The sequence below is a fragment of the Rattus norvegicus genome, chromosome 2 (genome assembly GCF_021556685.1).
Source record: "Rattus norvegicus strain SHRSP/BbbUtx chromosome 2, alternate assembly SHRSP_T2T, whole genome shotgun sequence".
NCBI classification, from domain to species: domain Eukaryota; kingdom Metazoa; phylum Chordata; class Mammalia; order Rodentia; family Muridae; genus Rattus; species Rattus norvegicus.
In genome coordinates, this window is record NC_141535.1 from 155,891,686 (window position 1) to 155,917,957 (window position 26,272).

Below are 26,272 nucleotides of genomic sequence, written 5' to 3' on the forward strand. Positions count from 1 at the left end.
TCAAATGTAAGCTGAGCATAACTGTTACCATTTTGTAATTTACAAAGTATAAAATACACCTAACACCCAGTCCAACATTTTTGCCAATTAAGTAGTACACTCTGTTAGCTTAAGGGAGGCTTAAAAACCTATGTGTTACGTCTTGGTTAGCTTGTATTCTATTTGAAAACTATCCAATTAAATATGTACTCTCAGTGTTAATTAGCTTGGGTGGGCTCTGCGACTATAACTAGACTTCAACCCTGTCAGAAATCTGAGAACAATCAATACTATCTGAAAATAGAGGAAACCTAACATGGCTTCCTGAACTGAGACAGGTTGAAAAGATAACTGTCTACCTGTACAATCCCCTGTCAGCAACATATAAGAGCATCAGTCTTCAGCCTTCTGGCCCAGTATCATCTGACAGACCTTTGTAACAGAGAATTTTGAAGGACTGATTATTCTGACTTGGCAGAGATTATCAATCGACTATTCTGTAAGTGTGTACTTTTCTGGACAGTATTTGTCTGTAGATGCAATAGGCAATTTCTGCCCAGTGCCTACCTAGCCACATTGTATTACTTCACTTGGAGGTACAGACAGTCAATTTCTTCTTTGAATCCACAAAGGGGACCTTCTAGGAGCAGATATGTCTCAACAACAAAGAATAAATAACATTAAATGCCACGTTTTGTGGATTTCTGGTGTTTTTGAAAACCATCTATCTAGGTAAAGTGATCTGGACTGTTGTCTGCTAACTACTCTTAGCTATTTCTAATAAATTATCTTGAAAACACCCTAATAGTAAACTTAGAGCCATGGATTTGCTATCTGGCCCTTAAGTCATGTTTAATCATCTCAGATCAGTTTGTAATGGCTTTTATAGGACTGGGTCTAAGCCTTGTATTCTTAAAAGTGTTGAATAGGCACAAAGCCTATATGAGAGTAACTATTAATTTCAATTTGATATCAATAAGAAATTTGTACCAATGAAAGCTATAAATTTGTAATAAACTCTGTAACAATGTAAGAGGTTATAACTTCGACTTAGTAACAAATATCAAGATTTCTACCAAATGAGATTCTGGCTGCACAATCAATTTTGGCTAATTTCTCCCTGTTAAATTATGACCATTTCTAAATTTCTCGGAAAGACAATCTCAGGACAACCACTTTCAGCCCTTCAAGTTCAGGACATTGGCTCGATGACACTTCATGACTTCTTCAGGCTGAATATGGGCGTTGAGATATCTTGAAGGGGGTGGGAATGAGGGAATTATTTGGCCTTAAGAAGGCCACACAATGATTGCTGTAGTCTCTGCTGTCTGTCCTGACTGGATCCGGCTGAAAGTCCTTGAGATCTGAGTTCAAGCAGGTCAGTTCAGCACATCTGACGATGAGACTCACCAAAGCTGTACATTCTGTAATATATAAACCTTAAAACAAAATTTTAGTATCATCGAGATATTTGTATGGGTTGTATCAGTCTGTGTAGGGTGTACAGACTGATTAGGATGAAATTTTGTTCTTTTTGTTTTGCTTTGTTTTATTCTCGTGAATCTAGTTCTTCTGGGAGTCTCCCTCTATCAAATCTGATCCATGAGCTCTGGAAGGCGTCCAGAGTCTAGTCACCTTTTCTGAAAATGCAAGGACAAAACCTGTTCCCAAATCATCATACCCTTTAGTCAGTAACCAGACTTACTTGTATCTTGTATTCTCTTCTAGAGAAATAATACTATCACAAAACTTAAAATCACATCCATTTTGAAAATTAAAACAATTTAAAATAAATGATGTAAACTATAAACAACATTATGTGAGCCTGTTTAGGCCTCTAATCTGTCATGACAGGAAATCAACCCAAAATTCCCGTGGAGCCCACATTAAGAGAATTGGAGCCTCCTGTAGACTAAAATATACCGTCCATCCATCTGTTAAGCTCTCTACCTGGACTTCCATTCATTAACAACTTCTATAATACTCATTAACAACTTTTATAATACATGACTGTATGCACTCTGCCTGGTGCTACAGACTTTTATTTATTTATTTATTAGTTCTGCATCATGGGTAAAATTCCCCACGTGATTCGGACAAAGTCTGTATATAAACCTATTCTAAAAGAAAATAAGCCAGTCTTTGAATTCAGCCACACTCTCTGACTCACAGCAGCCTGTTTCCTTTCATAGCGCGGACTTAGAGTCTGTGAGCAGTCTCCCCTCCCTGTACTTTTGTTTCAAGGTTCCCAAGCTTGAGTCCACGTGACTGGTCTTGGTGACATCACCTTTTTGACTTAGAAAATAAAATAAAATAAAAGTCTAACTCTCAGGCTGACAATATTAAAGTTTTAGTAGATTCTTGCCTAATGCGTTGGTGGTTCCCCGCCTGTTGCGGTAAACATTATTAAAAGAGTCTCTACCGTCCCGCGCCAGTGCTGGCTCTGTTGGGCCACATGGCATCTGTGGGGGACTTTCATCTTACAGAGCAAAGCGTCTCAGCCGGACTCAGCATCTCACGCTTGGCAGCAGCCGCCCTCTTGCAGCTCTCTTGCTGCTGGTACTCTGCTCACGTTCCCAGCATCCTCCCTCTGTGGTTATAGTCACAGCTGCCAGTAACCTGTTAAAACCAAAACCCAATAAGCTTATAATTTAGCAATCAGATTTATATCTTAAATTCTCAATCCACAAAATATCTACATAATAGACTCACAATCAATTGATAGTGATATAAACCGCCCACCTAGATAAGACAAATTGACCTATAAAAATCCATCCCTTAAGAAATATTCCTAACTACCTGTGGCCATTTAAGGCCACATGGATCCGGGTCGTCCTTCTCTGCCTCCATCTTGGTTCTTATTCCAGTCTCACGTTTCTAGCTCCATTTGTACAACACCTCAGGTGGTTTGTCATCCTGATTGCCGACACTGCCTCCATCCAGCTCCTGTTTGCAAAGCTGTATGTGGTGTCCAGTCCCAACCCATGAACCCCCACTACTCCCAGAATCTGTCCTCATCAGGTTTTCTTCATGGTCCCTGGGTCTGTGTCTCATCAGTCACAGGAGAAATGCCGGCTGCCTTTACCCCATGTTCTGTAAGTGTCCAACTGTCTGCTGCTCCCTTTTCAGAACCCTGCTGGTTTTCACAAGAACCAATCAAAATTTGTGAGTATGTTTAACATTTTGTTTGTTTTTCAGTTGTTATATTGCCAAACATTAAATTTATTTATGTACAAGTTCAGAGGTTTTTTATATTTTATGAAAAAGAGTTTCTGGAAAGGAGCTATGTGTAGGACAGCTAAGAGACTAGAAGGTTAATGGCTGTGGGGGAGGGGGAGGGAGGTGGGAATGTTGCCAGTTCAGGGTCTTGCGCAGTCTTCTGCCTACTTACTGGGGTACCATTCCTTGACTACCTCTGTATCAGACCTAACACCCTGATAAACAGATTAAAACCTTCACAATGTATTATCTTATAACCCTCTTCTCTGCCAATCTAAAGGCTAAGAATACAATCAGATAACATCCCAGGGTCATCTGCCTGGCTGTAACCTGCTTTTCTGAGGGCCCTACCAGTATGTTTTCGAGTTGCTTTGATTTATGCCTTTCTTTGTTCTATTATTATAAAACTGCTCCCACTTTGGAAAACAGGGAAGTGGGGTGACCTAAATATGGGCTTTTCCAGGCCATGGTCAGTCAAATTTGGCTGCAGCCACATTTTATTTCCTTTGAGGTGAGAGCTGCGGGGTTTTGTGTGTGTGCTTGTTGACAATTTCAATTTTGTCCCATTAGCTTTCTTCCTTATCAAATCTGGCTGCTGGCATGCAGTAGGCTAATTTCCCCCCAAATGTTCAAAGATAAAAGAGGATTTTACAAACAACCCCAGATGCCTGGCACCTAGTCTGTTATAATATTCTCTCGCTATTTAGTCATTTCTCTTCATCCACTTTACCTGTGCATCAATGTCTGGTTAGCTTCCCATGAATCTGTCGTGAGGGCGAAGGCTCCTCCTCAGACCCACAGTCAGAAGAGTTTCATGTCCAGGTGCCTGATACAGGCCAAGCTTACTTGTCCAGAGCCTGGGGGGCTGCATAGTGCTCTGTGAGGTGGCTGCTTGCTAATCCTTGTACCAACCACCTGGGTAGACACTGGGCATTCAGAAACAAGGAGGATGCTGCCTTCTAGAAGCACACCACTTGTAGGACCCACGTGAGAGAGTGACAGAAAAGGGAGAAGTAGAAAATGTGTTAGTGATTTATTTCTTACATGAAATGTAGACTAATCAGTGATGCTGTTAAACTCTGACTTCTTGGCATTTTATGTTGTTATATAATTAGATAAAACAGGTTTGGATATATGTATATATGTATATGTGTAATGTGTATGTGTGTAATATGTATCTGTGTATCTGTGTATATGTATTGCTTTGGCCAATACCAAGGACAGAACCTTTTATGAGTCCTAATTTACTCAGTGACAAACACTCTGGCCCCCTGGAACCTTAGACCCTTTGGATTTTCTTGTTTCAAAGTTATAAGCACACCGTTGAAATAATCATAGTGGAAGCAAAGAAAAGCACACAGTAAGTGTTTCTGGTCCAGGCTGTCTGTGGTCAAAGTGAGAACAATGTTGTCAGGGCTGGAACATCAGCAGGCAGGTAGGTGAGGCGTTCTTCTTCCTGCCACACCCTGGTAGCTTTTTCAAAACAAAACAAAAGCAAGACAACCCAAAAACCAAACCTGTTGCTTCTACATTTTTTTGACCCTGTATTTACTATCATCGACTGTTCAGAGACAATGGTTGCCTTTGATGTGGCATCCCAGGATGTTGTTTTATAATAATTCATAATAAGTTCTCTGTTGGTGCTTAACTCTTAGCTTTAGAAGGAACTCTGAAACTGGAAGAAGGTCAGTATCTTTGTGACTGAATTCTAAGAGTACGGAAGGGTGTCGAATCACTATGTACTCGGAGTGCATTCAAGGCCAACCTTAACTGTTAACGAAATGTGGAAGCAATGGTTCTGAGAAGAGGGCTGAGCAAACAGAGCCCCCCACATAGAACCAGGTCACCAGGAAAAAATTGGTAAGGTTGAGTGGATTCAGAGGGTACCCTCATACCTGGACCATGTGACCATGGCACCCCATGGAGATGACTATGGCGATCATTCACATAGAGGCAGCTTCCAAAGCCCCTCCACATGCAGATGAGGCATCCCTAACATCCTAGACCAAGCCAGTAGGAAGCATCTGCTCTTAGATCCCAACCATCCCCAAAATGTATATAAAACCCTGTCCACACGGAATTAAACAGACACAAGTTATTTCACCAAAGACCCTCTGGGAGTGTCTGCCATACAGTGCCATAGCACTTTGGGGAAGAAAAATTCTCTCCTGGAGCTTTTGCTGCTGGAAGCTGCTTGAGCCTACTGCAGTCACTTCTCACTCAATTGCTAGAGCATCAGCAGCCTCAGAAGAGACAGGAGCAGCTTGCCTAGATCCCTCCCCTTCGTAGAATGCAACTCGTTGGCCACTTGCAGGGCCAGAGCAGAGCAGACCATGTCTGGTATACATAATAGCAATTGGTGCCCAATGTGGCGCCCTTGACTTCTTTTAAGGCTACATAGATAGCATATTCTTTATATTGGTGGGTGTGAAGGGCAGCTCTCTGATTTGGAGAATAGGGGGCTTGTCCTCAGAGGCGTAATATAGTATTGCTACAACTCCTCTCTTTCTCCCATTGGTAAATATTGAGGGAGCCCCAACTATTGACTTTTTTGAAAATAATTTAAGGGCAGCTATCACAACAGAGGGAGGGCAAAGGCCCATTTTCATCAGGATAAAGGTTATCAAATTGTTCTGGGAATCCTATTAAGCTGACAGCAAAGTGGGAGTGAGTTTTGATTAGCCATTGAATATCTGAGAGGGGAAAAGGGGTGACAAGAATGTCAGGTTCTTTTTCTAGGGTTGGTAGGACTCTGTCCCTGCCATTTTTAATCATATTAGTGAGCGCATCCACCTCATTTAGAATTCAGGGTATGCCACCCATGGGGTGTGAAGCCATTCCAGCACCTCCTGGGTATAAGGCTCCCACAGTGTAGGGGAGGAATTAAGGATAAAGAGCCATCTAGGCATTGTTGGGTCATACTTAGCAAGAGCCGTATCAGCCAAGGTTGGGGCCATGTGGAGGGGCTTTGGTGCTGCCACTATGTAACTGATTGTCACAGTCCTCTCCGTGGGGTGTCATGGTCACGTGTTCCAGGACAGGAACCTGGTTGGAAGTAGATGAAACTCCTACTGTCCTCAGGTATGAAGGTATCGAGGTTTCTGAATCCATTAGACTTTACCAAGTTTTTGTCTGGTGATGGTTCCACCTGCCCCATCGTTATCTCTCCTGTCATAATCCCATGGACTTCCGTGGGATGACTAGGATGAATATCCACATCGCCCAGTGTGGTCCATACCTTACCATGCTGCTCGTAGCTACTTTGAACAAGAAATTTGAGTTTTCTAAACTCTAGGCTCCTTTCCTGTAATTGAAGTAGTGTTACCTGTAAAATGTGTATAAAGCATTGAGAAGCCCATTAGTATGGTCAATCTTCATTGTCAACTTAATTTGATTTGGAGCCACCATAGAAACATCTCTGAGTATGTCTATAAGGGTGTTTCTAGAAAGCTCTAGATAAAGTTGAAAGGCCCACCTTGAAATGGGCAGCACTAGTCCTTGGTGGGATCCTGGGTTGAGTAAGAAGGAGACAATGAACCGAGCATTAGCATCTAATGCTCTCTGCTTCCTGACTGTGGCTTCAGTGCGACCAACTGCCGCATGCTCCTAATGCCTTCCCCACCACCATGTGCTGTGCTCCCGACAGTGAGTGAGCCTGGAGAAGCCCCGCCTTCCTGAAGCTGGTCCTGATAAGTGTTCCATCACATCAACCAGGAAAGGAATGAGCAAATGCTAGTTTTATTCTACCATTTTGAGATCCATTTCCCTGTCAGATTAGGAGGAGGTCATCTGTAGTGCTCTGTAGTATATCATGAAGAAAGAAAAAACATGTCCAAACTGGGCATTTGCTTATAAAAGTAAACTTAATTTTATTTTGCAAAAATCAACAAGTATATATTTCATATCTGGTTTCTGTTTAAAATGTACATTTTGTTTTTTAAATAGACATGCAGGCTGATTTTGCATGCCAAATATCTTTCTTTGTATGACTCCTTGGAATATTTTCCTCCTAAAACAAAGGTGCCAATATTGCCCAAAACATGTTTATTATTTATTTATTTATTTTTTTTAACCCTCCAGAATCACTAATGTTAATCTTTACTGGGAGGAAAGAAAAGCTGCAAGGCTTGGTCTTTGGCTTGTATGTTTGACTCAGCACTATAATTAAACTCTTACGTTTACTTTGAAGATAACCATTTTGAGAGAAATTTAATATATCTTGTTTCTGCTGTGCAAAGGCGCTGCTGTATCAAAGCCTTTAACTGGAGCTGTTGACTTCCTGCTGCTTGGCTATTACTTCCAGTCTATTTATCAGCCTTTCTTCCTGTGGTCCAGGACGTGCAGTTTTCCTTCCTCTCACCAAACGCACAGCAAAACAACGATCTCTCTTCTTTTATCTCCAGCATCATGTAAGGTGGGCCATGATCAAGAGTCACAATATGCGAATTTGCCTTGATTATGCTTTGTTTCTGAAACTTAAATTATTCTCTAGTACAGTAGTTGTTTGTTTACCTGAAAATCAACATTCCTTTAAAGCTGCGATAAAGCCAGATTTCAGGAGCATTTGAAACATTGCTGAAACAAAATCCGAAAGAGGACAATTGTCTCTGGCCTATTACTGTAAAGTAAAAGAATTTTAGGTGAAGCAAAGAAAATGAAAATTTAAAAAGGAAGAAAAAAATGAATTTTAGGTGTTAGCTATCTACCAGAAAATAAGACTTTACAGGTTCATCTATTTTATTCCCACCTCTTAATAAATTGTAAACAAGTGCAGGGTACTTTTGACAGTAGCCTATGAAGAATACTTTTGTAACATATCCTTTCATGTGGAATAATATGAAAAGAGTAGTGTAAATATGACTCCATCATGTCTCTTATAAGCCTATCTTCCAGAAAAGTTTTATTTCAAAGCATCCGGATTTCAAAAGAAATCTACAGCCACAGAGTTGAGTTGAGCAAATGTGGGCTATGGGGTTAAACTCATGGCCTTTCCTATCATCTGATGCACAATGCTGCATGTTCAAAAGCAAGCGGGAAGACACCTATCTTGTACTCCAGGCAGGATGTGTGTGACAGTGCATAGAAAGAGTGCTGGTCAGGTCACAGGTGAACGATAACACAGTCACCCAAGTCAGTAAGTTGTAAGCAATGTGAATACATTACGCCATTTCACAGAATTCCGATGATATCAGTTAGATATTGAACTGTCATATCCACATATTTTGGAGAAAAATTCCCAAGCCAGTCGGATGTGGATGGGGATGAAGACATAGGCAGTGTATACCACCATAGCAACAATGGTTAGTATGATGGTGTTGAGCATGGATTGTTCCCAAGGCTCCATGACAGCACAGCAGGTAATGATTTGGTATTGATAGTAGAGCCAGGCAAAATACTCCTTCACACGCTTGAAATCCATGGCTCTTCCTCGAGCTGTGGAAAGTCTGCCTGTTAAAGAAAAAGAACATGGTGGAAGACAAATAAAGTAAGAAACAGAACATACGACCTCTGGTAATTCACAACAAACGCCTACTGTTTTATGATCTGAAAATTTGGTCATTTTCAGGAAAAGGCTGTTCCTGTCACTAGTCGGATTATGAACTTTGGGTGCTAAGCTTTTAATAGGTTTCCTGGACTTTAAAAACATTGTATGAAGAGGTGCTCTTCAATGAATTATGGAAATATATCTCCAAAAGCACAAAATGAATTCAAATATTGTAAAGTAACACCCCTCCCCCACACACTCCACTTAATACACTTCACCTAATGAACACCAAAACTTTTAGCCACACAGTTCTTGAAATAGTAGCATTTATTTGCCTTTGTGATCACAAAGCTGACTGGAAGCTGTAGCTCACCTCTGTTGTTCAGGATCACCACAGTATTGTATGGTATAGTAAAGGCCAGGAAAGGATCAAAATTCAAACCAGGGAGTATGGTTTCTACTGGTCATGTACCACAATAAACACTGGACTATCACGTCGGGATGCTAGTCAGTTGGACACTGTATACATGACTGCATGCTTTGATGGTGGGGGAAGAGCACACTCAGACTGTCCCCTGATGGAGCACCCTTTCAACGGACCAATTAGATTTCTCTGTGTCTTTACTTCCTGCTGATCCTGTTGTATACAGTTTGCCTTGTAGTATGCCTTGGCTTTGATCACGGATGCATGTCAAGTCTCATGAGGCCTTCCAGGGACTCACTTGGCATGTGGGTAGTTTGGGGGACCCCCAAGACAAATGAGAAGCCCAGATCAGCCTCTTAGCCCTTCCATTCTTTCCACACGGAAGGACACAATCTTCAAGGCATGCACCATTTTGGATGCAGAGACAGACCCTTGCAAGCTGCCAATTTGATAGCACCTTGGTTTTGGACCTCTTAGTCATAGAACTATGAAAAAATTATTTACGTTCACTACTCTTGAGAACTTGGTTATGACAGCCCAAATAAATCAAGGAGTATACTCCTGCAAAAATCTCACATCCATTCACAATAAAAGTCCCGGGGAGACTAGGGATACATCAGATATATCTCAATATAATAAAGGAAATCTACAGGAAGCTTATACCCTATCATCCTAAATAGAGAAAAAGTACTTCCGCTGAAAGCAAGAACAAAATAGTACGACCATTTTCTCCATTCCTGTTCAACACAGTACTTGAAGTCTTTGCTAGAACAGTAAGACAGGAGAAGGAGATAAAGAAGACCCAGGTAGGGAAGGAAAAAGTCAAAGCAGTGTTGTTTGCAGATGATATGATTGTATGCATAAAACATCCTAATGTCTGTGAGAAACCTGCTGATAAACACTCTCAGCAAATATCAGCAGGATGTAAAATAGATACACAAAACCAGTGGCTTCATGTACATAAATGACAAATAAACCAAGAAAGAGCTCAAGGGAAGAGTATGACTGTGACTCACAATGACCTCAACAACAATGACAAACTACAACACACACACACACACACACACACACACACACACACACACACACACACACAGAGAGAGAGAGAGAGAGAGAGAGAGAGAGAGAGAGAGAGAGAGAGAATTTCAAGTGTAAGTGAAAAAGTTGTGCACTGAGAATCCTGAGACACCAAAGAAAGAAATTGAAGATGAGGCAAAGATTTCCCATTGGCAGGGTTAACAGAGTGAAAATTGCCATCCTACCAAAAGCTGTCTACAGATCCAATATGTTCCCCATCAAAACTCTAATGCATCTCCTCCCAGAAATTGAAAACAGTTATCATAAAGTTCCTACGGAAATATAAAAGACCCGTGATACATAAAGCAATTTTGATCAACCAAAAACCCGTGGGGGTAGCAGCACCCCATATTTCAAATTATATTACAGAGCTATAGTAATAAAAGCAGCCTGGTGCTAACATAAAAACATGAAAATAAACTGTAATGCTCAAAGAGCTATTAAAAGATTAAGGGGGGAAAAGGACCTTAATCCTATTCGTGAGAGGAGCCTTCATGGACACCTTGTCCAAGGAAACCTCCGTTGTCTCTGCTGTGCTGGCCTCTGAGATTCAGGAAGCGTGTCCTGTCTTTATCTCCCATCCTGCCACAGGACTGCCGAGATTACAGATGCCCGAGATCACATCTGGCTTCGCATGTGGATTCCAGGGATCAACTTGAGGCCATTAGGCTTGTAGAGCAAGTGATTTTACCCACTTGGTGATCCCTAACTGTAGTACGATGACACCAGAGACTAGGCTCAGCATGGAGTCTAGAAGGGAGCACCAATGAGCAAAACTGTCTCCGAAACAGATTTCTAGGGACAGAAACAGCGACTGTGGTGAGCGCCAATACTTGAGGTATGGCAGTCCTGCTAGACAACCCAGTTCTTAAGAAAAACTTACAACTATCCACGGCTGCCTCCCTGTAATGACTTAGGATTTGAGATATGGCTAGGGGACTGGTGGGGGATCCTAGGGTTTCTTTATTCGGGATTTAGTGCCAGGTGGTACTGGCTGAAGGTAAAGGCATATGGCTTAGCTAGACACACCTCTGCTCCTTAAGGAGTGTAGACAAGTTAGAAAGACAGATCTTAACAGTTAGTACAAACAAATACATAATTATCAATCATATTACGTGCCCTGAAGGGAAAGTATAGTGTTCAAGGAGCGTTTGCACACCTGGTCCATTGTGAAGAAAAGATAATATAACCGGGATGATTTTTAAAGTCCAAGTAGAGAGTAAGGGAAAAGAGGAAGGGAGAAGAGGGAGGCAGGGAAGAGGACTCACAGAAGGGTGAGAGAGGAGGAGTAAAATGAAAGAGGATAAAGCGATGCCAAATGTGGGCACAGGGCCAAGGGTGGGAGAATGGAGTTGGGCAGGCTAATTATTCTCCCTTTAACCTGTGATTCTGAGGTGTCCCAGAGGTTATGGACAGGAAGAAGGATATAGTGTTAGGAGGGAGGGGCTAAACTCACATGCAGGGCCCAGTACATCCTACAGCCAAGATGAAGTATCTTCATTTTGGAAGCTCTATGCCCCAGCTCTTCCCAAGGGCAGTGCCTGCTCAGAATCAACTACATAATGAATATTTATAAAAATCGGTAAAACTCTTTTCAGTTTTATTAATGAGATACTATTGTTCATTCAGGAACATCATCAATTTTTCTTCTCACTATTGTGGTTGTTTAAAAATGCACCAATTAATCTCCTAGCTGATTTAATTTTTTTACTTTAAGATTAATTTCTTGCTTGGGCAGCTATAGAAGACAATGATGACAGCCTTTTGGGAAGCCTGAGTCAGAGGCACCCAGCCGAAACTTGGAAAGTGTGGAATAATAGGTGTCTAGTATTTAAAGCTGCTGAAAGTCAACCAATCGTCAGGGAAATAGCAGATAAAAATCATATAAACACATGTGGAGGAATCATATAACATATCTGTTACATCAAAGACAGACACATTGGTCACAAATGCCACAATGGGTCAGAAATGGACATTTAAAATTTACTTTCACACTAAGAACAAAACATTAAATTTGTTGACTACCAAAGTATCTCACTTCTCAGCCCTCTAAATTCCTAGTTTTGGCTTGTGAAAATATTTTAATAGATTTATGTATTTTCTTAGTGTTTGTGTATTTGTGTACACACATGCACACACACACAGACACACACACACACACACACATGTAAGGGTACCAGTGGAAGCCAGAAGCAGGTGTTCAGTCCCCTGGAGTGAGTCATAGGAAGATGTGAGTTGCATGATGTGGGTGCTGAGCATGGGAACCCCAGTCTTCTGCAAGAACAGCAAATGCTCTTACTGAGCCCTTTCTCCAGCCCCAGGGAAACGTGTTTTTATTTCCTATCTCATTTTAATCTCATGATGTCTAATAGTTAGTTCACAAAAGGTATTGATTCTTTGATTTTTCTTTTCTTTTGGTTCTTCTGTTCATTTATTGATGAGAAGAAAATGTAAAGATTTTTCATTCACCATTTCTTAGTATTATAAGGTGAGAAGAGAGAGGTTTTATTAGAAAGCCATCTGCTACAATCTACTGTAGACTATGCACTATTTTTAGGTCTCGATTTATTTTGGTAATCTGTTTCTTCTTCCTTGTGAGTCCATTTTGTTTCTCCTAAGAGACCTTATGTATAATTAGACAGAGAGGAACAAAACCCACCACCACTGTAGACAATGTGCTGAGTCATATGGGTGGGAGAATTCATTAACTCACTGAACAAAGTAATTTTAGTACAGCTATATGGCTTCCGAATAGCAATGGCCTCAGAAGGACATGCTCTGTCCCAAAAAGTACTGCAGGCCAGAAGGGGAAATTGTTTTGGACTAGTAGCAGCCACGCCATACATGAGGGGTTGGGAATGAACACTAGGTGGAGGCAGAAGGGCTACGGAAAAAAACACCAGGAAGAATGCTGGAAAAGATGCTAAATATGGGGGAAACCATACACAGATACACGGATACAGTGACATAGTTATCTGTAGTCACCTAGAACTAAATTTTACAGACACACACACAGAGACATACACACACAGAGAGAGAGAGAGAGAGAGAGAGAGAGAGAGAGACAGAGACAGAGACAGAGACAGAGACAGAGACAGAGAAACAAACACATAGGCACACACACATACACACAGAGACACACACAGACACACAGAGACACACACAGACACACAGACACAGACACAGACACAGACACAGACACAGACACAGACACACACACACACACACACACACACACACACACACACACACACACACACGATGGACAGAAGCTGATGTTGAGGATCTTCCTCAAGTTGCCCTCCATGTTATTTTTGAGGGAGGGTCTCTCACTGAACCTGGAGCTCACTGTCTTGGCTAGAATGGCTGACCAGTGACCTCCAGGGATCTGCTTTCCTTTGCTTCCTCAGCATGGGGGTTAAAAGTGAGTTTCCATGCCTAGGTTTTACTTGAATTCGAGGGAATCTGAACTCTGGTCCTTGTGCTTACACAGGGTATACTTTACTGACTGCTGTCTTTCCAGCCCCTCCAGTAAACATCTTAAAACCTTAAAGGTCCACAATAAAATTAACCAATGAATATAATCACTTATATCTAAAGCCATAGCCTAGAGATGATTAAAAAAGGACTGGGAATGTTTGCTGTATTTGTGCCTGCTGCGACTGTATTTGTTTCTCCTTATATGCCTTTAAAGTGATGGTTACCCATAAGTGGGAAAAAGGGGAGGTTTTTGTTTCTATTTAAAAAACCATTTTCATCAACCACTGCCTGCCACAGAGTGAGTATGGGGAGGTTCAGGGCTCTGGGGGGGGGTGATTAGCTCATGATGACAGAGCCCAGGGAATTGCGCCCCGATGACAGAGACCCCAAAGACTTCCCTGTTTTTCTGCTATGTGAAGACACTTAGCTCTGGATGTATAGGACACTGTGTCTAATGGAGGCTCAGCCTGGGCTTCCCAGCCTTGAGAATAAGAGGAGTGGATTTTTGTTGCTGATAATCCCCAGTGTACATGAATGTTACAATAGCCTGAGCTAAGACATACTCTCAAACAAAGGGAAGAACGGAAGGTTTTCCTCGCTAAATTTTCAGCATTATGCTTCTTAGGAGGCCTCAGTGAAACATAAGGCAGCCAAGATTCCCTGCAAGAAGGGGGCCTGGGACAAAGGTCAGGCCCTGAAGGAATGAAAGCTCACAGAAAAAGCTTCTCTGGACCACTGTTTTAAATACACTCCTTTGTGAGAACCAGTGTGACGCATACTCTAACAGGCCCAATGCCAGGAGGCAAGGGATAGCAGTGAGGCTACCTGGCCTTAGCATCATCCCCTTTCCCCAGACCAGACTCATCTCTTACATAAGAATTTTTCTTGACAACCTATAGTTCAGGTTCTTGTCTGACCACTGAAGGTTTCAAAGCATTTCTGTTACAAGTCCTACTGGGAACTGTAAAAATCTAAGGTTCTTATTTGTAATGTATATCTTAGAATGGTTGACAGCCCCAACACAAAGTTTTTGCCAGGTAAGGTTGAGGATTATTAGGGACTTGGGAACCAGGGGAAACTCTACATCCTAACCTAATTCCAGTGAATGAAAAGGGTCACTACAACAGTGGAAATGTATGGAGGGCTTAGAAATCTCCAAAATTAATTGAGTGGCCAGTGAGTTGTTAGTTTCTATTCCTCAGTGTCATGACTTTCCAACCAACAGTTGAAGATTCACACTACATTTAGGGGCAGTGGGGAAGGAATAAAAATGTCTTCTCCCAGACTAAGGGAGAAGACTAACACTTCGGACCCACATCAGTTTAGGGTGCGACTTCCTTTGGGCTTAAGTGGATAAGAAAGCAAGTAAGGACAGCAATAAAGAAGTACATGTCCCAACATAGTGCATTTGAGTCAGGAAGAGGATGCTGTGAGAGGAGCATGTAGGACCGGCCTGGCTTGCCGAGGAATTATGTATTGTTGTTTAATCTGTGGAATAGGAGTGGTAGAGAGTTAGGCAACTGCAAGAAAGATGATTCCCTCAGAATTTGGGACTGTGACTTTGCCTTGGGAATATTGCAGAAGGCACAATCTTAGATGTCCTTTTCTGCCAAGCAAAAGATGACAGCAAAATGAACTTCAACAAAAGGCCCTTCTTAATCAGGAATTTCCTTTTCTGCAACTTAGCTGCTCTCTTGGGTAAGAGCTACTTTTTCTCCTTGAACTTTAGAGTCAAGGACTTGAAAGGTCTGAAGGGCCCAAATTTATTCTGGCTAACTCTTTCTTGACTCATTTTGGAATATTCCACAGTAGTCATTTCAGTAGTCATTTCACTGTGTGTGTGTGTGTGTGTGTGTGTGTGTGTGTGTGTGTGTGTGTTTGTGAGTGAGAGAGAGGGAGAGAGAGGGAGAGAGAGAGAGAAAGAGAGAGTGAGAGAGAGAGAGAGAGAGAGAGAGAGAGAGAGAGAGAGAGAGAGAGAGAACATGCACTTCATATTTAGAGCCTGATAAAAAAGTGTCTTGTCTGTGGCAAGAAAGAGATGCTGTATTTAAACAAACTGTGTCTGTACTCAGGAGTAGCTTTCTTTAGAAGGGTTCAATGTGACATACGTGAACACAAGCACTCCTTTCAGTAATTCATTTATTAAATGAATTGGGAGTGCAGTATTTTCCTTCCAAATGCTTTAATACAGAAAGGCCAGGAAGGGGAGTGGTGTGCAGGAAGTGGGAGAGGTCAGAGACTTCACAGTAGATAAGACTACTGATCCAAGTCAATGAGAAGAATTGCCAATGTTGACAGTGCGTGTCTATGATACCATGCTAAGACTTTGTTTCTGTAGCCTTCTCAATGACTAGTAAGTCACATAATTAAGCAAAATATTACATGAATTCTACTAGATTGGCACACAAGAGACCCAACTAATTTTTCTTAAATCTCTTAAAATTGCCCAACCCCTCCAAACTACAAACAAACAAACACCAAAAAAACCCAAAACAAAACAAAAAACAAGCAAAGTGTACAAATGGTCACGGCCCAGAGAAGCTCACAGAGACATTAATAACTAACTGTCTCCTCTTTGAGACACTCTTGCCTGCCACCCAGGCTGTCCTGAAACCCGCTATGCTCATACCCCAGCTCTAGGTTATAGGTGAGTGACATCACAGGTTGACAGTTGGGTAGCCTCTGGTAGTTTTGCTTATCCTGTTCTTCCTTTCTGGAAACCTTTTCAAAGTAATTCTTGTATCATAGATAACAACTACTATGACTAAAAAGCAAAGTAATGAAAAATGAGAATATAAAAACAATAGTCTTCTACAAAATGCAGGTATTACTAAGCACAATAGAGAAGCTAAGCAGTTTGCACTGTGATCTACGGCAGTCACAGACACATATGAGTGAATAAATTATCCCAAGATAAACTAGGGACCAACCTCCTGGCCCCACGAATGCTAAAGAGATGAACCACACCTTCAGTTCCACCACATAAGTTTCTTAACAAAGAGGAAACAAAACAAACAAACAAAAACAAAACCAACTTAACTCCTGCACTAACTTAAGCTGTTTCTTTTTAATTATTATTTTAAAGAACTTTCCTTTAGATCAGGTCTCATGTAACCCAGCCTGTCCTTAAACTCATGTTTGTAGCCAAGGGTGGCCTTGAACTCTTGGTCCTCTTACATCTATTTTTCAAGTGATGGAATTACGAGTGTGTCAATCACATGCCATGAGTATTGTACTGAGAACAGATCCCAGAACACTCAACCGACTGAACTTTGCCTCCACAATTCCCCTCTACCTTTCTTTCCCTTTAAGACATCTCTGTACTGTCAGGAGGACAGCCATCATGGCAGCAGGTTTCCATACTGGACAGCATGGATGTAGAGAGTATTGAGCAGTAAGGGTATAGGACATTTTGTCACTGCAGGAAGGTTTCAGGGACAGTGCTGTGGAAGCTCTTGGTACTTTGTTTAGATGAGTAAGAGAGATTACCAACTTTTGTTCCAGTTTATATTTTTCATTGTTTCTAACTTTAACATTCAAAACATACAGACTCTCTGCTTGAAAACCTCTAGTGAGTGGTTCTTCCTTTCTTAAGAAATCAAAGGACTCATTCACAGCTCTGCATGGTTCGATTGCTCCACTTCTCGGGAGTCATCTCTGAACTCTCATGTTAAGAGACGTCGACTGCAAAGTATTAATATTTTAATCGGTGTTCTTCTCTTTCCTATCCTGCTACTCCTTTTCTCTGCCAGATAAAATCCAAGTTACTTTCATGACCTAATTCCTATAACCTTCTTCGTATTGAACAGCCTCAAACTACCTTCTCTTTCAAGGAACACACATCGCTTTCATCTGTGTATTTATCATGGCACTAACATTTTATCACATACGTACATCATAGTCACACACAATCCATTTCCTCACTGGATGGAGGGGTTATGAATACCAGGCATGTGTGGCATTCACACCACCATGCCCAGAACCTGCCTAGGAAGATAATTGGCTAAATGACTGACAAACTGTGGGTTACTCAGAATAGAAGACTGTCTTGGATGTGTTTCCCAAGTAAATCTAAGTATTATGATTTCCCCAGTAAGATGTAGAGCCCAGAAGAGATGCTTGGGAACTCACAGTCTGCTGTAGGCAATGGCCTTACACAAATTGTTTCCTGCAAGTTTAGTACTGTCTGTCTTTTTGAGGAATAGAAAGGAGAAAGCTATTTAAACACACCACACACACACACACACACACACACACACACACACACACAATGACACAATGCATTTTCAGTTTCTCATATTAAAAGTTCTTGGACTCTACCAGAAAGCATAAGGAACACTTGTGAAAAGGATTTAAATCCCACAATTGCTTATACAGTACTTGTTCTTAGTGACTAAAACTTTTAGATTAATGAAAATATGGTTCTGATGAGGAAAATATCCCAGCCTGGGAACCCATGGAGAGTCATTTGCTGCTATACCCTCCTCCCTTTCATCTTCCCTTCCCTTCCCAGTTCTCCCTCCCTTCTTTCTTCTCATTTCCCCTTCTTTCCTATCTTGTCTATCTGTCTGGTTTCATTTGGAAATGAAAATTTGGAACAGCATGTACGTTTGTGCCTTTGGGCAGGGCTGCCTTGTTTTCGTGTGCGTGCTGAGCAAAGTGTGACTTTCCAAGCTAGTCACAGAGCCTGAATCATAAGCCGCTTCTTCTCTGAGCACAACTCAATTCATAGAGATGCAGAATGTAATATTCATTCATTCTCTCTCTCTCTCTCTCTCTCTCTCTCTCTCTCTCTCTCTCTCTCTGAATTTTCTGAGACCAGCATGTTTTCTTCTATTGTTCTCTATCTTTTATTTTCAGACAAGGTTTCTTACTGAACCTGGAGTTCACCATTTCGGCTAGATTGACTAGGTAACAAGCTCTTGGGATCCTGTCTCTTCCCCACCTCTCTCTAAACATGTGCTACAGAACCACAGAACCTGGCTTTCTCTGTGGATACTTGGGGTTGGAACTCAGGTTCTCAGGCTTACACAGCAAGCACTCTACCCACTGAGCCATCTCCTCAGCTCTGCAGCATGTAATCTTTTTCTATATCATCACCAACATGGATGTGGCTTAAGTCTTTACGATTTAATGGCATAACCTCATACTGTATCTGTGTGAAAATAAAGCATGGTTAGTTTATCGGTTATAAACTATTGGGTATCTTGCCTTATGATTTGGGGTGACCACAATGCCTTCCATGCACTACGGAAACTTCCAGCCTTGCTTACTATCTCCCTGGGTAGGAACTGCCTTTTCATACTGCCAAGTTTCTATCAGCAATCAGTTCGCCACACTGACAGCAGAGAGAACGTAGGAAGTCAGACTGGAAACCCAAGTCTTTAGTGGAGGGTAAAAAGGAACCTGGGAGTTTGTGATGAATGAAAGGCCGGGGAGAAAATTAAATGACCGTAGAGCAATGAATGGATTTTCTTTACGCATTCATGACACCTGGGTGGATTCTATAAATGCCTGAAAAGGAAGAAGCAAGCGATGGTGAGTGGACACAGGCATCTTAAGCAACCGAGTTACTCTCATTACGTTGTGTAATTTGTACTTGGGAGTGAATTACTTAAAGAAGAGTCAGCGATGGTGCTGCCAAGTAGTTAGTGCAGAGTCTTTTGTGGCTTCGCCAACTATAGTGTGTCTAATTTTTATGAATAAGAACAAAAGCAGAATACCACAAAACACATTCCACCAGCCCAATTATCAACTGACGCCATTGGGAAATGTAGTGTGCACCAGATAACTAATTTCAAGGTAGTTCTTTGTTCTGTTTTTTATGTTTTGTTTTGTTTTGAGGGGACTCAATTCAGACTCCAGATGAATTAGAGAATGAAAAACTCATGGTTGAGAGGAAAAAAAAATCAGAATTCAACTTCAGTGAATGCATTCACGGTAACTTACGGTATACAAAATTCAGACCTTTGTTCAAATTCAATTTTGTGTGACTACCAAAAAGAAGTTGTTTCAAAACCACAAAGTGGGAATGTATATTAATATGGAAATGCACAGGAAGAGAGTTTGTAATGGTATGGCCTATGACAAGCTGTGTGTTTTTCTTCTGATGTCTCATCATCATTAATCTAGAGATGGGGCAAGTGTCCCTGTGTATTTTGGGAAGTTCTGCAATGGAGAGATGGATTTCTGGGCCTCACCTTAACTCTGTGGTTCTGGGGTGTGCCCTTTATCACTAGTTTATTAAAAATAGAACCCTGTTACTCTACAACGACAGAAAGGAGAGCATGTAGTCTCCTAGTAGCTTTTCACTTCTGGGCTACTACTGCCAAAGGCTGCCAACTTGCATTTAGAAGTAAAACATGAAAAAAAAAAGAAGTAAAACATGAACAAAACTACACAACAAGGTGGCTTTAAAGTATCAGAAGTTTCTTCAAAAAGTCATTAAAAGTACAGCTGTTTGTATGACTGCACTGTTTGATAGTCAAATGGGTGTCATCCAGACATCATCCAGATTATCAAATGCGCACACCCTTTCTCCCCGTGTGTTGTGTGTGTGTGTGTGTGTGTGTGTGTGTGTGTGTGTGTGTGAGAGAGAGAGAGAGAGAGAGAGAGAGAGAGAGAGAGAGAGAGAGAGAGAGAGAGAGAGAAGTGCATGTGTAAGGATAGGGGGCAGACAGAGGAGGAGGCCTGGTTATTTGACTGTGTATATGTGCATGTGTGTGTATGCATGTGTACAAAGTGCATGCAGGGGGACAGGGAAGGGCACGTTGCATGTGTGTGTGTGTCCTTAGCATGTATGTTTGTGGGTGACTGGGGAGGGCGGGCTGCATGTTCCTGCCAATACCTTCATTAAAGACTTTTATCTCCAGCACTATATCAGTAGATACATTTCTACCAGACGCTGTCACACCTATGGTGATTTGTACAAATGCAGTATCCTCGAGGACAATGGGATTGTCACATTCAATTTCCTCCTTTGAGCAGTGTCAGCATCTCAGTGCCAGCGTTGAGGGCCATGCCTGGATTTGGGGCTTAAATTATCCATAAAAAGATGAATGAACACATTGAGGCCTCACAGGCCATGGTGAGCATGTGGAGCTGGGAGAGGTTTAAGGTTGGGGTGATCACATGGGTGAATTGTGAGTCCTGTCTGGGGTGAACTGCAGCCCTATTCGTGTGACTCACCCTGAGTAACTTAGCCACTCCCTCCCTAAGTTTCTTCAGCTGGGGAGTTGGAATGGTTGACAGACCCTCATGTCCATATCCACAAGGAGGATTATAAAGAATGAAGTGCTTCCAGCAGGACTCTGGAAAGGTTAAGGTGGATTAGCGAATATAATAACTACTCTGTACTGGTACACTCTCACCAGATTCTAAGGACCAGGCAAAGAATGGAAGAAATCGGCACTACCTTTGACGCCAAGCAGGTGATTTCCCCCCAGATACTGACCTAGAAACACGTTTAGGAAGACTGTCGTTTGGAATTTTTATTCGGCCCGCAGGTGGCTACCATAACAGAGGCCCACCATGCTCGGTGCGAACTGCTGTCTGCTGGGTACATCCTTCATGTGTATCAGCTCATTCCCCAAGATACAGAAACCGAGGTGTCAGGGTTTATGTATTTACTGCGTGTTTGGTTGTCCAGCTAGAGCTGGACTTGGGATTTGGCCTGGGATGTTGTGACTTGAAAGTGTGGGAGCTCCTGTTACAACATGCTGCCTCTGATAGTAGCCCATGCTGTCTGCACCTCCAAAATGGATGTTTGGAACTGGAGAAACCTGTACTCATCATCAATAAATGTGAAGTATTTTGACATAAAGAAGCTAGCATCAGCTACTTTACAAATCTTCTGAAACACTGCTGCAGAAAGGGAAGTGTAGGCTGCCAGACGTTCACAAGACACATGGATAGATATCGTTCACCCACCATCTCCCACGAGGTAACGGAGCACTTCCATAAGAATCTGAATAGGAGCAGGCAGTCTAGGTCTTCTTTTAACCTGCTCCCTTTTCTTTGTAATGATAATAATGATGATAATAATAATAATAATTTTTAAACCTAAAATAAAGTGTTTGCCCTTCTGTGAACATTGGACATTTTCACTTTCATTGTGAATATTTTTATTTGGATGACAATGTCTTCATTTGTCCATGTTTGTTATTTTAATTTATCCCATCTGGTTAACTAAATGTTTGTTTAAAAAGCATGCTTCTCATACAAAGGCCTTCCAGGACAAACTGCTGCATCACATAAAGATGGAGGACACTGAAACAGAAGCAGTCTTCAACCCGAGACCCATAAACATGGCAGGAGTTGGTGCTCTGCCTGCATCCGTGACCCTCACCCTGCCGCTGTCTTTTTCTAGGCCAGGGGTTTGTAACCTACAGTCAAAGGTTATGGGAAGGTGGCATCAATATAACCCTTGCAATTTATGCAAATTTGGCACTGATGGAGCATTTTGCTGTTTATATCTCAAAGGTGCCTCTAATGTATCAAAGCCAAGAATCACTGCTTTTTATGACATAATAAAGCTAATTGCTACCATTTCCTCCTTTGTTCCATCCCCAATGTCACGACAAGTTTTGTTCTAAATGGTTTTTGGTAGCTTGACAGAATGGTAGCATTTCATTTTAATAAAGATGTGATATTACCACGAGAAAGGTCACGTTTCTAAAAGATTTCTAAAGGTGCCAGTCCAACACGGATGGGAGTGGTGGAAGTCACCTGTCCTGGAGGGTCTAGGCTTGGTGCACGGTGACGCTTTTCCTCGGAATGATCTGATGTAGGTTATCTCTCTTCCTTGGGCTCTATTTCTTCATCTGTGAAGTAAAGATTTCAGGGAAGGTGAGCCCCAAATGCTTTCAAACTTTAAAACAACCCTATCCCCTGTGAAACACCATTCCACCATCCAGACTCTTCCACACACTGTAGGATACAGTGTGAAAAGCAAGGAGTGTGCTACATTACTTCAAATATAATTTGGGGGAAAAGTCAGAGCTTAAGAATATGCCACTGACTGGGACTTTGTGATTGTCTTCTGAGAATCAGACAGTGCCACAGGGACTGTGGTTGACAAAGTAGGACCATGTAGGACTCTCCCCCAACTGCTACTAAAGCAGCCTGCTAAAATGTGTTCCAAGGTTTGGAGTTCTGGGTACATTGTTTGTGGAAAATTTTTCGTGATTTCAAATAGTTAGTATCATGCGATGTGTGGAAAGAGGAAAAAGAAATTAGTTTAATTGAGTTTAAAAATCTGCCCTTGGCCTGACACTATTACTGATGCTATGGTGTGCTTACAGACAGGAGCCTTAGAATGGCTGTCCTCTGAGAGGCCCAACGAGCTGCTGAAAGAGTCAGATACTTACACCCAACCAAAGGACTGAATTTGGGGACCCCTCTGGTTGAATAAGGGAAAGGTTGGAAGAAGCTGAGGATGAGAGTGACCCCATAGAAAGACCAGCAGTTTCAACTAACCTGGTCCCCTGAGATTTCTCAGACAGTGAGCCACCAACCAGGCGGCATACACTATCTGGAATGAGGCCCCCAACACATATAGCAGAGGACTGCCTGGTCTGACCTCAGCGGGGGAAGTTGTACCTAAACCTGAAAAGACTTGAGTCCCCAGGGAGGGGGGGTGGTCTGATGGGGGTAGGGTGGGGTGGCATGGGAACATCCTCTTGGAGACAGGGGAAGGGGAATGGGATGAAGAAATGTGGGGAGAACAAACAGGGAGGGGAATAATGACTGGACTGTAAAAAAAAGAACCATGGGGGGATTTACTAATTTTACCAATTCTAAGTTTCAATCTCTACAGTAGAACAAATATAGAAGGATGTGTTGATCTGTTAATATGCTACTTCGTGCATCTTGAACTTAGTTTTTTGTGACGTTCTAGAGCAGAGTTCCCTCAACCTTCCTAATGCTGTGACCCTTTCTGAAGCTCCTCATGCTGTGTTGACCCCCGATCATTAAATTATTTTTATTGCTGCTTCACGATTGTAACCTCCCTACTGTTATGAATCATAATGAAGACATCTGATATGAAGGATATCTGATCTGTGACAGCCTCAGGGGTTGCAACTCCCAGGTTGAGAAACGCTGTTGTACTGGTTGCCAATAGTTCTCCAAGCATTGGCTACGTGAATAAGCATTGGGTCTGATTTGTGACCCAAGCATATAAAGATTAATCCACACAACTTAGCAAAGAGTATTTCTGATGGAAATAATGAAAAAAATTTTTCCCAATTATTATTTGTTTCTTACATTTTCTATGTATTTCTCCCCTCTTGTCTGAGCAGTTCTTTTTGTCTGCTCACTGTCTTGAGCCAAACAGAGACAAGCCAGGTAGGTAGGGAAGGAGGGAGGGAGGGAGGGAGGGAGGGAGGGAGGGAGGGAGGGAGGGAGGGAGGGAGGGGAGGGGTCTGTGAACTGGGGCTTCACCAGCAGGAAGGTAGGAGGGTGCAGTGGAGTATTGTGTTCCATGTACAACCTGGTCCTCAGTGGAGGAAACTGTGGGACAGCTTTGCCCTTTGTTTCCCTAAATTATCCAATTTTTCTGCCAGCTAAATCCAGAACGAGGCCAGCTTGACTGCTTTTTGTTGTTGTTTGTTTAAGACATGAAGGGTGTGGTGGCATAGGCCTTGGCATGCCTTTAATCCCAACGCTCAAGAGACAGAGGTTGGCAGATCTGTGTTACACCAGCCTGGTCTACATAGTGAGCTTTAGGCCGGCCAGAACTACTATGGGATTTATTTGTGTAGCCCTGGATGTTCTGGAACTCACTCAGTAGGCCAGGCTGGCTTAAAGCTCAGAGATCCACCTCCCTCTGCTTCTGGAGTGCTGGGATTAAATAGGTGTTATACTACCACTGTCCACCCCCCCTTTTGTTGTTAAATAAAATAAATAAGTAAATATTGGAAGGCTCAGCCTCTCGGGGGGGGGAGTGCCGTTTATAACCTTATCTTTCATTTCTGCTCAACCTGTGTAGTAACAGAGCTACCCCCCCCCCCAAACAAATTTATTTTTTAATTGTTGAGTAAAAACGGGAGAAGCAGTTTGCTGTTCTTAGCACACAATCCCATTCTTTCGGGCATCCTGCCAACTGAAGTGTATGTATCTCTTGAGGCAACACAGATTTCTATGTAGCTTAGGCTGACCTTGAACTCATGATACTTCTGTCTAAGGCTATCGATGCTAAGGTTATAGATATGCACCACCACATCTGGCTTAATCCTTACTTTTAATATCACTTTCATTCAGGTTAGATATCGATTCAGTAGATATTTCCCTGTGGGAAATGAAGTTGCACTCCCCCACCCTGCCCCATGAGGGCTTCACATCAAAATGTGGGCTCCTTGCTCTCTGACTCTTTTGCTTTTCCCTCTAAAAGTCAAATATGTGTTCTGTAGCATCAGCTGCTTAAAGTTGAGGCTCTTTCCAAGAACTCAGTCCTATTAGTATGGGTTTTTAAGTAATTATGTAAACAGGTAACAAGTAGACTCTAGTTAATCAAAACCGATAAGATAGAGTGAAGGATCTGCATAGTGATAAGTGATAGCTTATATAGCTTAGGGTTGTCATGCTGATGGATACGGATGTCAAACCAGTCATCTAACCTGCTTGTGAGATACTCCGCTTAAAACTTCATAAGGAAAACTGGTAGTTTAGTATGTTTTATTCACAAGGTCTGTGGCAACCGAATTATCACTTTCTGTAGCACTGAGCTACTCAGTGACTTGTAGTGATTATTGAATTTGAGACACGTTTACGAGAAGTTAATTTTTTGCACATTATGATACTAATAGATTGCATATCTTTCTATCATATGTCTTTGTTATTTATGTACACACATATTCACCGATATTTATTTGTGTGCATGTGTGCATGCATATGTGTATATGTGTGCTTGCATGTATATGCATGTGTATGCATGTATGTGTGTGTGTGTGTGTGTGTGTGTGTGTGTGTGTGTGTACAGTTCAAATGTGGAAGTCAGGGGCCAGTCTGCAGGAATTGGTTCTCTTCATTCCCACCTGGTTCCCGGGGATTGTTTTCAGGTGGGCAGGCTTGGTGGCAGATGTCACCAGGCTGAGCCATGTCGCTGCCCCATGCATGCTTTCTGCCACAGGTGACACTCTTCCTACCAGTTCTGTGATCCAAGGGCCCTCAGAGGCTCCAGTCAGTAATTAAAACGTTTCTTTGTAAGATTTGAGATTCTCTGTGGATTGTCCCATTGGGGATTAGCCCAAGGGTATTCTAGTCCTTTACCAGCAGAAAAGGTAATTACTAAAGTTTCTCGGTTTTTACTGATTGGTCCAGTTAGCTCCTTCTTCCCTTCGTTGTGAGTAGTACAGATAGCTTGATGTAGTACTGTGGTGACACTGGACTAAAGGTCTGATATACCCCAAAAGATTATTCGATTTGTATACTGTGTGGAAAACAACTCTTCAATGCCCTAAGGTACAGGTACAACTCAGTTCAAGTAGGATTTGTTTAACTTCTTTCTCTTTGTACATCCGTGACCACTCCCTGACCCTGGGCATGGTGTTCTGCGAGGCACAGTGAGTCTATATCAGAACTGCTGTTATACTGTTCTAGGAAGTGAG

At 42.0% G+C, this 26,272-nt stretch overlaps 1 protein-coding gene across 4 annotated transcripts in view; it reads right to left on the reverse strand.

Annotated features, from left to right (window-relative positions):
* Positions 1 to 7,042: 7,042 nt before the first annotated feature.
* Sptssb (serine palmitoyltransferase, small subunit B) overlaps positions 7,043 to 26,272 on the reverse strand; it is a 28,437-nt gene continuing 9,207 nt past the window's right edge. The window contains 2 exon segments of one of the 4 annotated variants that reach the window (NM_001271299.1): positions 7,043 to 8,646; positions 22,392 to 22,486. In NM_001271299.1, coding sequence (NP_001258228.1) covers positions 8,387 to 8,617 — 231 coding nt within the window. In that variant the 5' untranslated portion in view covers positions 8,618 to 8,646; positions 22,392 to 22,486 and the 3' untranslated portion in view covers positions 7,043 to 8,386. 4 annotated transcript variants of the gene reach the window in all.